Here is a 13,791-nt window from a genome sequence, read left to right on the forward strand (position 1 = left end):
TATATGTCACCAATCAAATTGATTGTGGTCCCGAGACTTGGACCCATGCTGACGAAGACCTAGCTGCAAGTCTTGGTCTTTTTGGATTGTAGCCATGGCTCGGTCAATATAAACTGGAAAAAATGCAGTGGGTGACTCCAATCGTCAAAAGCGGAGACGTAGAGAGCACTGCAGACCCAGGGCATGTCAGCTGCAAAGTCGTGAAGATAGGGATGTCGTGATGTGCTTCGCCATATGCAATTAAGAGGCCAGACACAAGTCACATCTTCGCTAAACTGAAGAGTGTCTGGCCATAGACATGGCAGAAAAAAGTGAGATGGAATCAACCGGCTTCGTTGAATTGGCCGCTCTGGGGTTTGACGGTGATGGTGTACCCCTTGCAAGGTAAATGTGGTAATTCAACACTTATCCTTTGACACCTCAAATCTCGTATAAGATGGACGAGGTCCCATGATGTTTCAGGTAATATTTACCTCAAATAATCACTGCCTTATATGATTACTAGGAATATTCCTTTTGAAGGCTCGGCTTACTTGTCATAATATAAGGCATATGCTAAGAGGTACAAATAAGACTTCTCTTTTCTTTTTTTGGAACAGCATGCTGGGTGACCGGACCTTCCCGTAAGCTTTCTTTTATTAGAACCTTCTGTGTCCTCCTAGTCTCTGCAGTTGAAGGCATAAGTCTCATGTGTGAACCTTTAGCTGAAGCCGTAACTGTTCATGTGCCGATAAGTGTACCACCACCGCCATGCTAAATAGGTAGTGTTAGAGATGAACACCCAATCTCAATTATCTAATTCCACTTGTGATTTCCTCCTACATGTTACATAATAGTATCCCAGCAAGCTTAAGATGATAGATAATTTCACATTTGATTGTGTGGTGACGTATCCCTTTACTGCTCCATGTTATACCTTAATAGGGGAAAGGACATAAGATATGCCATAATTTTTGTATGACACGCACTTCATTGTCAAAACTTCTTGAGTAAGCACTTGACTACCTATTTATAAAAAAAAAAATTAATAATAATTACTTAAGTGTCATCAACAATTTTCTTTACCGGAAAATCCGACATAGCATAATTTATTATGTTTTAGCTAACGTGGCTTGCTGGAGAAATCCAATCAGCCAAAAATAACTTGTTCACCTTAGTTCTTACCCAAATTGACTAGTTGGGGTTAAATTAGGGCCAAGAAGCAATCCCCAATCCTAATCCCTTGAAATTACTATTAAAACTGCAGCTGATTACCTGCAGCATTGTAAGCGAGAGCCCTAATAGAAGCAGAGTTGAGGTCATTGAAGAAGAGGAGTTGCGAGACCATGGATTGGGTGAGGAAGATGACGTAGAGAGGAAGGATGAGGGCAAGTGCGATTTGGGTGAAAAATCTTCCTCCAAGTGAGGACAATCTTGTAGGACTCTATAAATGCTAAAGAAACCCAAGAAATTGCAGTTTTATGCTGGTCTCCGACCTTTGTTTTTGCGTAGAAAAATTAAGAATTGAGTTATTGGTGATCTAGTTCAACGTGATTCTTCATATAGACCAACCGGAGAGGTATTATGTAAAGCTTTCCGTGGTCGCTGACGATGGGGTCGTTGGGTGCATATATCGTCAATCGACTGCGTCATGGTCCCCAAGATCTCAAGTGTGAAACATTTGTTCATGATCATCACCTCCTCCAGGAATTTCTGTTAAGAAAGCTATGCGGAATTAAAATTTCAAAAAAAAAAAAAAAAAAACACAGGACAAATCGCCAAAATTTGTCGCTAGAAACACTTAAGTAATCATTTTTCACTAATATGCTACTCAAGTGATCATTTGAAAAGTTTTGATATTTAAGTGAACGCCGCAAAGAAAGTTATGATATTTTTAGATTTCGTTTGTTTCACGAAAAATGAATGATTTTTAAAATATTTTCTTAACACTAATAGTTTGTATCACTTGGAATAATTAAACAGTGGGAAAAGTTTTCATTATCAATAATAATTTATATCTAAATATTCTCGTAAAAACGATAAAAATATGTTTTGTTCATTTATTTTTGTAAACAATATATGGGATCATTTTTTTTAAAAATATATATTTTTTTAAATTATTTATTATTCAAGAAATAAACAGAACTTTTATGTCTTTATCATTACCTTAATCTCTTTCTTGTCGATCTATATTAAAATACTTTTAAGCAAGATATTCCGGCGGCCCTATAATTCTGGGTTTATACTTTCTTATATGAGACGCTTTATCAAGAGCTTTCTTGCTCCCGGTGACTGACGTGAAAATGTCGATCTTGAACCTGGCTGGATCGTACAAGTTCAGCAGTGAACGAACGATCCACGATTACACCAGAGACATAATATGGATTCCACTGTTAAAGTGAAGAAAAATTAATGGCTTTCTTGCAGAAATCCCACTCGCATGGGAGAGCGAAGGGGCCGGTGGAACAAAAAATGGTTAATTCGTAAAGTTATGTCCATGTATTCCCGTAAATTGTTGAATTACAAATCCAATGAGTCGTTGCGAATTACTCCCATATTGCTGGAGCCTGAAAATTGCACGACATCCTACCTCTAAGTTGAATGAGCATCTTCGGGGCTATTCCTAGTAGTGTGGACATGACGTAATGATACATGTAAGGTGATGGAGCATAACAAGCAAAGGTGGTTTGGTCCAAACCATGGTAAGATTCGTTGATGCCGATGATTCGGTCGGTGGTCATTACAAATGATACAGAGGTAGCAACGAAACTTCATAGCAATATGTTATTGCCAATTGCTGAAAATGTGAGCCAAAACTCATCCTCCTAAAAATTACTTTGCCTTCTCATTATATACCATGTGGTTTTTCAATGTGGATGCCTCTAGCTGAAAAAATATAGTCAATTCCACGGTGTATTGTAAAAATGATACATACAAAAAAAAAAAAAAAAATAGCGCATCACATGACGTATTGTTTCTAATTTACCAATGGACCATACGTGATCAATCAAAAGCTGTCTATTGAGATTAATTGCGGCACTTAACTTTCGTATATCTACAGATGAAGACCTAGCTTCAATTCTTGGGCTTCTTGCATTCGAGCCATGTCTCAGTCATTTATAAACTGAAGAAAATTCAAGATGAGATTGATGCGGGGGCGAACCAGCACCACATGAGGTTGCGTGGACTTCCGATCCTCTTAGTAATTTGACATTAAGATGAGACTAATGAAATATACTGGTCTATAGCCATTAAGATGATGCCGGTTAAACGGATGAACGGAGAGCTCACGCTATAAATATAAGGCGTGCATGCATATCTTCCTCACACTTCTCTCTTCGACAATCTCCACTGCTCCATGACAATGGAAAGATCTATTACAGCTTTCTCGTTTGCGTTGCTTGCTGGTTTAGCTTCATCACTAGTCCCTGTGGTCCAAGCCCAACAGATTCCAGGTCTCTCTCTCTCTCTCTCTCTCTCTCTCTCTCTCTCTCTCTCTCTCTCTCATGCCTGCGCGCCTGCGTTGAGAAAAGTTTTGAGTTCGCATGAGATGCTAAGAGAGAAGTTTTTCGGTTCCCATGAGTTTGCATGAGATGCTAAAAGATTTAGAGTTTGCATGCTTTGCTTGGACTATAAGGAGAGAAAAAGGAGGGAAACATGAGTTAAAATCTCAGAACAAATTATACTCTTTATAAGATGGGCGAGGAGAAATCTAAATTGTAGACATCCTCGACCCCAATTTTCTTCTCCCTTTTCTCCTCACAACAGCATGATATTTTTCCTGTCCCGTGGTTTAAGCTTCGTACAGTGTCATTGTCCTATCTATGACGTCAAGAAATGTTGGCTATCTCATTGTCTGCGCACCCCTCAATTAGTCATGACCACCTATTGAAACCGAGTGGTCTCTTCTTTGTATTCAGAATCATTTGATCTAAGTGTCAAATCATCGCCGCGTTAGAAACAATAACTATTGAACTATGCAAATGATCGAGATACACTGAATTTGTTCCAACGGTCCAATAAGATAAATCGTTTTCTATTCACTGAGTTCTTTTTTTCTCTAAACTTACAAGGTTTTATCAGTATTGATTGTGGGGCAACTAATGTATACACCGAGGATGAAATCAGAATAAGATACGAAACCGATGAAGGGTTCATAGACTCTGGACAAAACAAGCAGATATCCATGACGTTCATACATGAAGGCTATCGACAGTGCTTGAATAATTTAAGGAGTTTTCCCAACAGAAAGAGAAATTGTTACACTTTAAAACCAGACCAAGGCAAAAACAACACCTACTTGATTAGGCAAGGTTTTACTATGGGAACTATGATGAAAAGAATCAGATTCCTTCATTCGACCTATACATTGATGTTAATTATTGGACCACGGTGAACTACTTGGGTCCTGGTTATGAAGAAATCATGTACGTGTCCCCAGCAGATGATATCCAAGTGTGTCTTGTCAATACTGGCAATGGGGTGCCCTTCATTTCGGCATTGGAACTAAGACATATAGATGATGATGGCATCTATCGATTAAGATCTGGATTCTTGGAACACGCTGGGCGACTGGACATCGGAGGTGCCTCGGACTCTTTCATCAGGTGATCAGCTAATTGTTTATATACAGATGCATGGTGATCATAGTCAAGAAAGACTCCGTTTTCTTTTTAATCGAATTTAGCCATTTTGCAAACTATTGAAGGCACATGTACCTAATTTAACAGAAAAAATGAAGCCAACCGAATTGGTAACGAGTCAAATGTGTGAAAGACCAAAAGGGGGCCATTACACAAGGCAAAATTGAGCAAAGACGCAAGTTAAAAAAAAAAAGGCCAAGAAAATCAACAGATTTCGAAACAAAAGACATTTAAAATATCATTAAAAAATGATATTAGACGTCAAAGGTTACAACAAAAATCATTAGATGATTGAAAATGTTAAAAGAGCAATAGAAAAGCCATTAGGTCCGAGGAAAAAGAATTAAGTTATTTGAAATTTTTGATATTATAATCCAAATCAAGATTAGTATTTCAGATATGTATCAAAAACACTTAAGTTACTTCAACATAACAAGCGGACTGGTTGATTTATTTAGGAAAAAATTTCAACGCCATTGCAAAAATATTAGAATGTAATCATAATTATTTTTTGCCTTAATATTCAAATAAGTATTCAATAAACTAATACGTATTATATACTATCATAAAGGTTTGAAATGAGAACATTACAAATTATTTACTAGAAACATTGGTGTTATATATATATATATATATATATATATATATTTTTTTAATAAAACTCACCATCTGATGATGTGGTTGAGAACCAATCATTTAGGCGAAATTGATAATTACATTTCCGTTTAAATCTTTAGTAATATAACAAATTGAAGATTCTGTAATATGAGGAAATTCACTCTTTATTGGTAGATAGTCATGTCAACAAACGTAATCATATTCCTTGCCTCCGTACCGCCGATTTTAATCTATTTATTGTTATTATATTATATAAAAGGAAGCTCCTCTTTTAAGGGAATGCAATATATTTTCTTCTTCAATAATATTTAAGTAGACAAAATTTTCAATTAACAGTTTCATTTCACCACCGGCGTATCTTGAACATAAAATTTAAATCTTTTCCATTTTACAAACAAATGTATTAAAAATCTAAATATTGAAATATTATTCTCTTTCTTCATAATATAGGGTTAATGACATAAATTGTACTTAAACTTTGGCTCCATGTGTAATTTAATCCTTGAACTTTACCCCAAGATATAATGTTGTCTCTAAACTTTTAATTTATTTATGTGATCCTTCTACTTTTAGTACATGGTCAATTTATTCCTTGAATTACATGAAAATGTTTAATGTGGTCCTTCCATTAATTCAAGTTCAAGGACAACATTAAACATTTTTATAAGATGTAAGGACTAAATTGAAGATGTATCGAAAGTTCATAGACCACGTTAAATAAATTGAAAGTTAAAGGACTACATTGCATATTGGGATAAAGTTTAGGGACTACATTGAACAAACTGAAAGTTCATGGACCAAATTATACATTGAATTAAAGTTCATAAACCTTTTGTATCATTTTTTCTACAATATATGTGCGCATTTAATTTACTTAAAAGGTATCAATAATTTTTATCTATTAATAATTAATAGTTCAAATTTTTCATAACAAGATGATCATGCAAAATCTCATGAATGTCAATTCTTCGCATACACAAATGCGTGTACATTAGTAAATATATAATGACAGTGTCTTCCTAAGTGTCCCCTTTAAGGTTGACATATAGGATTCTTATTTGCAAGGGATATATCAGGTTGGAAGGAGCATTTTCTTATACTCTCCATTCATTTTGCTTCTTATTTATTGCTCTTGTCCCTCTCCTTCCTCTCTTCGTTGTTTCTTTATTTTAATTGCACCTCTTTTGCATCAAAGAAGTCTCGTGCCTTGATAATGACATAATACTTTGTATTAGTATACAAGTACGTTTACTAAATAAAAATACATTAATCAGATGCACTTGAGACATAGTAAGAATAAACGAAATATAATAAGTCAAAACATCATGTTGACTACAGTATAATAGTTGCTCAAAATGATTAATCCCATGTTAATGATAGAATACAACAACTCGCGCAAAGCATGGATTATATCTAATATAATATAGAACTCAATGTCTACTCGTAAAGAGGGGACTTTACATATACATAAATAAAAAAAAATGAAAGTGCTCTTGGGATATTCATTAAGGGCTACTAGTTAAATTTTGAAAATATGAACATTTGTATTTAAAAATTCTAATTTCTTGATATATGTTATGAATATGTTGTATTCCAATATTCACAGCATATATCGGTATGCGTTTTTATAATGTTAGTGATCTTAACTAGTGTCACTATGACACTTGTTAATAATATGTAGCTCTTCGACCAAAAAAGAAATAATATGTATCTCTGAAGTTTGGTGCTAATACTCATTTTACGTAAAATACATTATTAATATACATAGTTATATAGAAGTCCTTACATTCCACCCGAGAAATATTTCAGCAGTGGGAGAAATAGATCCTAACCTCGTCCGAACCCTTCTAGCCTGAAAAAAGAAGAAAAAATCACATTTGGGAAATGCTATAAAACCAATAACATTTTTGTTTAATTACGTAAAATGAACTTTATGAAATCGATGATTTGTATGTACAAACGTGCTACAAGTCCGTGGCCACACTTCTTTTGACAAATATAATCAACTGCACATCATATTGCAATCTTCAAGTTTGGCATTGAATCACCAGTGAGATATTCTGATTTTTGTAACCAACCAAAGCATCAGCTTTTCGCTAGTAATGTGATGAATATGGTAAATTCTACTTTTCTGTTGCTTATCCATATGAATTGGCATTTGCTAGTCTCTCAGTCAATTGCTTAATTGTTTGCTCTTAAACTGTTTGCAAAAATGCCTCACTCAGGTACCCTAAAGATGTTTATGATCGGATTTGGGAAACTGAAGACTATGCTGGTTGGATCTTTCTGGACACCACATCTATCATTAATTCATCTGACGATAATGATGCTTATAAGGTTCCTAGCGAAGTTCTTCGGACCGCTCAAAGTTCAATCAATGGCAGTACTCCCTTGCGTTTAGGATGGACACCTTCAAGCTCTGCAGAGAAATGGATTGTGTACTTTTATTTCGTTGAGATTGAGAGACTGACAAACGGCCTCCAGAGGGAGTTCACAGTTTCCATGAATGATAATCAATTCATGGAGATAGTGAGCCTTGAATACTTAAAGCCAGTGGTTGTAGTCTCCACTCCTGTTAGTGGGTCGCTCATCACCATCTCGATTGAATCGACAAATAAGTCTGGAAATCCACCGATCCTCAATGCCGTGGAGTTCTATACCATTGGTGATCTTCCAAATGTACCCACAGCACAAGATGATGGTACGCTTTTATTCTTTTACATATTGTTATTGTCTACATACACGTACAGTTGTGCTCCAACTGACATGGACAATAATTAGAGAGATATTCCAATGTCAGTAAGTAAGATTTAGTAAAATCCTATGCTAAATATACTAGTCTCCACTGTGGGTCCTATTTTATTTGTGAACTCTGATCGATAATTGCTTTGTTGGGATCAACGCATGTGGTTAAGTATTACTTTGCTATCTGCTTAATTCCCCGTTTTGGCTACTTTTTGCTTGGTAATTGCTGGAAAGTCTCTTCAAATTGAAGCCCTGAGATGTTACGAGTCTTTTAAAAATTGAAAGTCTGTATGACTTATATCTGATTGACTGCCACCATTTTTTGCATCTCTATCCTTCTTTCTAAATAATATTGTCTTTTTTGTGATTTAAACCACAGTGAAAGCTATTAATGACATCAAAACGACATATCACATTCAGAAAGAAAGCTGGCAAGGTGACCCATGTATACCAAGCATATACACATGGGATGGTCTAAATTGTAGCAATGGAAATCCTCCAAGGATCATATCATTGTGAGTCCTCTAGCAATGTTTCTTAATTACTGATTTTCTAGGTGAAATTTAAAAGAAATCTTATACGTGATGAAAACTGGAAATTTTAAGTATCAACGAGAAATAATATTTAAGATCAATGCAACCTCCTGAAGTGAATTCCCACATGGGATGGTGACATTTTGCGGCGGGTGTGAAATTAGGAATAATTTATGAGCTCTCTCCAATATCATGTGAGATTTCCCAATAGCCTACTTTTCCTATTTTTGACATTAATGTTCCAAATTGCATTGTGTATGAGCACGTATTGGGTCCTCCGAGAATAATTTTTAAGTAATCTAGGTCCAAAAGTAACCATAAATTATAGAAAAATGAGATAGTGAGACCCATGCAAGGAATCAAATTGACAATTATGAATGGTCTTCCGGTACCTAAAACATTCACACTAGGACCTAAAATATCTTCATTCTGAAGAATTAATTGCATAAAATTTTCTATATTGTGCCAAAAAAAAAATGCTGCCTTTATGAAGATGGCAATGATAGGATCCTTTATTTTGATGTCTGATGGTCAGGAAATTGAGCTCAAGCAATTTGGTGGGCGACATAGTCTCATCACTGTCACGTCTATCAACAATGGAAGACTTGTAAGTATCACCATAGCTGAATTAGTTGTGTCTGCATGTCACTCATGATTAAGCACCCCCTGGGAGTCAACTCATGATTTAATGATTAAGGTTGTGTTTTAGGAGACATAGGCTATTGAAATATTGCCCTAATGTGTGGAAACATATTGCATTTGGCTATGGAGCTGGTTAACTTGATATGAGATGTTCTAAACTTGCTCTTTCCCAGAGATTTGTCCAACAATAAGCTTACGGGAGCAATACCAGAAACTCTGGCAGAATTACCAAATCTTAGATTTCTGTAAGTTAATGTGGCAAAGTGAAGCAGCAAAAGATTTGAAGTAGACAAACCTCTAATCATGGCTATATTTGCAGAAATCTAAGTGGAAACAACCTAATTGGATCAGTTCCTGAAGCTCTTAAGAAAAGGGTTCTGGACAATACTTTAATCATGAGGTGCTCTCTCTCTCTCTCTCTCTCTCTCTCTCTCTGAGTCGTATGCAACTTCTATAGGGTGGAAAGACTATCAACATGTTCTTTTTAATGTGATTAAAAACAATTAAGAAGGCCAACTTGTCATCACCATATGGCAATGTTGATACGAATCTAAGTTCAGCTATTTCATTCTTTGATCCAGTTTGGCAGGAAACACAAATCTTTGCCTAGCCGATCCTTGCGTGCAGAAGAAGAAACAAAATTCCATCCTCGTTCCAGTTGTTACATCAGTTTCAGGCTTCTTTTTAGTTCTCTTTGGTGCTTTGGCTATTGTTTGGTTAATGAAACGGAAAAGAAAAGCAGGCAAGCGTTCTTACTTGTGTTGTTCACACAATCTACACTGCATTTGACAACAATCTTGACTTTGGTTATCCATTGGTACAGTTCTAACTGCAACAGTGTCTTTTCTAGGATAATTTAGTCGAGAAAACACAACTCAGCAACTTACTGTCTCTTCCCCCCTCACCTCCCCACCTCCCCACCTCCCCAACCCCTCCCCACTCCCACCCGGATTATCATTTTACAATCTCATCAACCTCAGGAATAAAGGAAAGTTGGCACTAATACAAATTCCCCAATGCTAGTAATCTTAATTACATAGTGGTCATAAGAAAATGGAGAGAAAAGAGAGACATGGATCTCCACAACATGGTTGCATCAGCATCGCAAAGCATATGTGCATTATTCGGCTTAACATCATGAAATTTCTAATTTTTCTTTTCAAGAGTAACCATGCTATGTACGGGAATGACATATAACAGCTTGATAGTATAATTTTGTCCTTAATATTCTAAGGCTCCCAAAAAGATAATTTGATTGTGCGATCACAAACTAATCTTTGTGAATTGAGTAAAGAACAATTATCTATATGATAGCATGTTGAAGGCAAAGACATAGAATCCCCGCCTAGATCTTTCGATTATTGTCCTCTTCTCCATTAATATAACTCTTAAAATGGGATTGGTAAAACCCTTCCTATGTCTTTTAATTGTTGTGGATGCAATTACCATGGGAAGTTATTTGCCATTAAAGTCTACTACCCGACGGGGTAGTCACTAAACTCATAGAAACTTTTTTGGTACAGAATCTAGTGAAATGACATTGAGATTAAAGAATCGACCTTTCAAGTATGGAGATGTTTCAAGAATCACTAGAAACTTTGGACGAGTGATTGGTGAAGGTGGATTTGGAAAGGTTTATCTTGGCACACTAGATGACGGCACCATGGTTGCTGTGAAGATTCTCTCTAAATCATCAAAGCAAGGATACAAGGAATTTCAAGCCGAGGTTAGATAGGATGATGCAATCACTCTTCCTTTTAAGATCAACTTATGCTGACACTTATGTAGAAGTTTGTTTAGAAACTTCCTCTTAGGCTATTGTTAGTATGCATTATTATAATGCACAATTGTGACACTACAGGTACAACTCTTAATGATTGTTCGTCACGAAAACTTGGTTTCTCTATTTGGATATTGTGGTGATTCCAAGCACATAGCTTTAATATATGAATACATGGTCAATGGAAATTTAAGGCAACATTTATCAGGTGTGTATTTATGTTCTTTTCTATTGTTTTCTTCTCTAAAATAGTCCTACAAAACTCTATTTCTTGCTCACAAATAAAGTTAGGATGTATCCAACAGAGGACCATCCGAAGGTCTTGACGTGGAGTAAGAGACTACAAATAGTTGTGGATGTAGCACAAGGTACGTCAATGGGATATCCACCTTTTTAGGTTCTTTTCCAACATTGCTTTGGCATTGTTGACGTGGTTTTTGCAAGGAGTTACAGGTTTGGATTATTTGCATAACGGTTGCAAGCCACCCATCATTCATAAAGACTTGAAGACTACAAACATCTTGTTGAACGAAGACTTCCGAGCCAAAATAGCTGATTTTGGCTTATCAAGAACTTTTGCCACTGAAAACGACTCTTATGTGTCAACTTGTCCTACAGGCACTCCTAGCTACCTTGATCCCGAGTAATGGCGAAAACTCTATATTATTGATCTAGTTCGATTCAGGGATCTCAATTTGCATATAAAAATTGGCAATGCCTACGATTTCATCTTTGACTTAAAGATCCATTATTTGTTCTTCCTTTCCACCCAGGTTTCATTTTTCTGGAATCTTAAATAGGAAGAGTGATATTTATGGTTTTGGAATCATACTCCTTGAGTTGATCACGGGCCGACCTGCAATAATGAGAAGTCAGGGTGGTAGTGCCAGCATGCACTTACTTCAGTGGTTGATTCCTATTGTTGAAAGTGGTGATATAAAGAGGATTATGGATCCCATGTTACAAGGAAAATTCGATGTCAACTTGGCTTGGAAAGTAGTGGAGATTGCTATGTCCTGTACGCGATCAACAGCAAATCAAAGGCCAGACATAAATGATGTACTGGTAGAGTTGAAGGAGTCCTTAGGAGCAAATCAAGTGGTTCCTTTGAAATGACCTCATCGAAGCTCCATTCTTATAATGCCCCTGTGGCAAGGTAGTAGAACTTTTCCAATCTAAAAGGGCTCCCTTTGTTTTAGGAAAGAAATAAACTTTTGTCTGTAAATTTATACTATCTTTTTTATTGCGTCATCCATTTCCCTTTTTTTAGTATAAATAAGTCTTCGAAACTCGCTTTATAACAATGATATCCTTTCATCCTTTGTTACTTCTTTCTCCATTCATAATGTTAGTTCATAGCATTTCTAATACTGGGGAATTAGAAATTCCTTATTGAGCGTGGGTGGGGATAATTCGTGATTCAGACGTTGAGGTTATCCATAGATGAGGTAATTGGCATTAACAGGCCCTTGCATCACGTTCTTGTGGTTCAACTGAGATTTCAGTTGGAATCAACACAATTGATTAAGAAGCAACAATTTTGCAATGTTGAGGAGGTAGAATGAGAAAATTTATAATGAGAATTCTAGTGAACTTAACGTAGTACTTCTCATGAATAACCTAGGATATACACACAAGCATCGTTAACAAATTATGGACACAAGACTTGATCTTGACTTATGATAATGCATACATTTGCAACATGTTTATATCCAAATAAAAGGCAATCCTAATCTCTCTAATTCTTAATATGTGGAATAGGCTTTCTATCTCGGGGTTCTAATGCAACAAGTGATATCATTGATTAGATGAGAGCCCCACGGTCGAAGAAGATGTGCATCACCAGTGTAACATTGCCTAATTCGTCAAAAAATGATCCACCCATGTGCCATGGATTTGTCCCATTTGCGACGATTAATGGCAAGATTCAGAAAAATGGGGGCTTATCCTAGCGAGCGAACCAAGAAAAAGAACCAATTGATGATATGAGACTAATAGAAATTTGCACATATCATGACATAAATGTGTTGTACTTTATTAATACATTCATGATAGGGTGCAATTAGAATGCACCGTTTTGTCTTGATATGTTATAATGGAAAGACATCCTTTGAAAGTGTATGAGGAAGTCATATAAAAAACTTCTGAAGATAACCATTGGGACAGTTGGTAGATAGAACGTTCAGAAAAAAATTGTTCTCTCTTCCTCTCCCCTTTTCCATCAAAGAAAAAAAAAAGTTGTTCCATTTCTCATTTACGAAAACAATTGGCATTTACGCTGTGGAAATTGGATGTTTTCCTCTTGACTGCATTCAGACCATCGTGAAGTAATATTGTTCGCCATTCATTTGCAATTCAACATTCGTTTCGGGGTAAATTGTTTGTTGCGCATTCGAAATAGATTAGTCATCTTCTGCCGACTTTCTTCCAATAGTATGTAATGTCCCTTCTGGTTCAAGGACTTTAGATCAAGTACTACTGATGTAGAACAATGTGCAAATGCCTTTTTGGAAACAACGGAGCGTCATAAGAGCGGGCGGTCCCACAAATCAAAGAGGATTGCATGATCTTTAAGATTACAAATGGGTTACAATATATATTTTCCTTAATTTGTTATTAGATTTCAGATTTTCTAGTTTATCGATATCTTTTCAATTTTGTTATTAGATTTCTGTTATTTAGTTATTATCTAGATGGCAACCTCCTTATAAATAGATGCCTAAGATATTATAATCCGCACTTTTTTATTCTAAATAAACACCATCTTTTGGAATTCTTTCCAAGCATCGCTTTCTTAGCGTCATTTGGTATCAAAGCAGGTTTCTCCTGTGACGATGGCTAATAACGTTAG

At 36.0% G+C, this 13,791-nt stretch overlaps 1 protein-coding gene across 1 annotated transcript; it reads left to right on the forward strand.

Moving 5' to 3' along the window:
- The first annotated feature begins 4,292 nt into the window (after nucleotides 1-4,292).
- LOC104424063 (putative leucine-rich repeat receptor-like serine/threonine-protein kinase At2g19230) lies at nucleotides 4,293-12,257 on the forward strand. Its single transcript, XM_039303658.1, has 12 exons — nucleotides 4,293-4,586; nucleotides 7,466-7,941; nucleotides 8,365-8,500; nucleotides 9,054-9,125; nucleotides 9,334-9,405; nucleotides 9,480-9,560; nucleotides 9,742-9,902; nucleotides 10,684-10,886; nucleotides 11,022-11,148; nucleotides 11,246-11,308; nucleotides 11,394-11,583; nucleotides 11,714-12,257. The coding sequence occupies exons 1-12, from the start codon at nucleotides 4,405-4,407 to the stop codon at nucleotides 12,054-12,056; spliced, it is 2,106 nt and encodes a 701-aa protein (XP_039159592.1). The 5' UTR covers nucleotides 4,293-4,404; the 3' UTR covers nucleotides 12,057-12,257.
- The last annotated feature ends 1,534 nt before the right edge of the window (nucleotides 12,258-13,791 follow it).

Source organism: Eucalyptus grandis, chromosome 10, assembly GCF_016545825.1.
Source record: "Eucalyptus grandis isolate ANBG69807.140 chromosome 10, ASM1654582v1, whole genome shotgun sequence".
NCBI classification, from domain to species: Eukaryota; Viridiplantae; Streptophyta; class Magnoliopsida; order Myrtales; family Myrtaceae; genus Eucalyptus; species Eucalyptus grandis.

Bases quoted from the DNA above. Each gene is read 5' to 3' on its own strand.
- LOC104424063 (XM_039303658.1), top strand. From the start codon at position 4,405: ATGTACGTGTCCCCAGCAGATGATATCCAAGTGTGTCTTGTCAATACT. The intron at 9,406-9,479 runs GTAAGTTAATGT...CTATATTTGCAG, and splicing joins TTACCAAATCTTAGATTTCT to AAATCTAAGTGGAAACAACC. The intron at 11,584-11,713 runs GTAATGGCGAAA...CTTTCCACCCAG, and splicing joins CCTAGCTACCTTGATCCCGA to GTTTCATTTTTCTGGAATCT.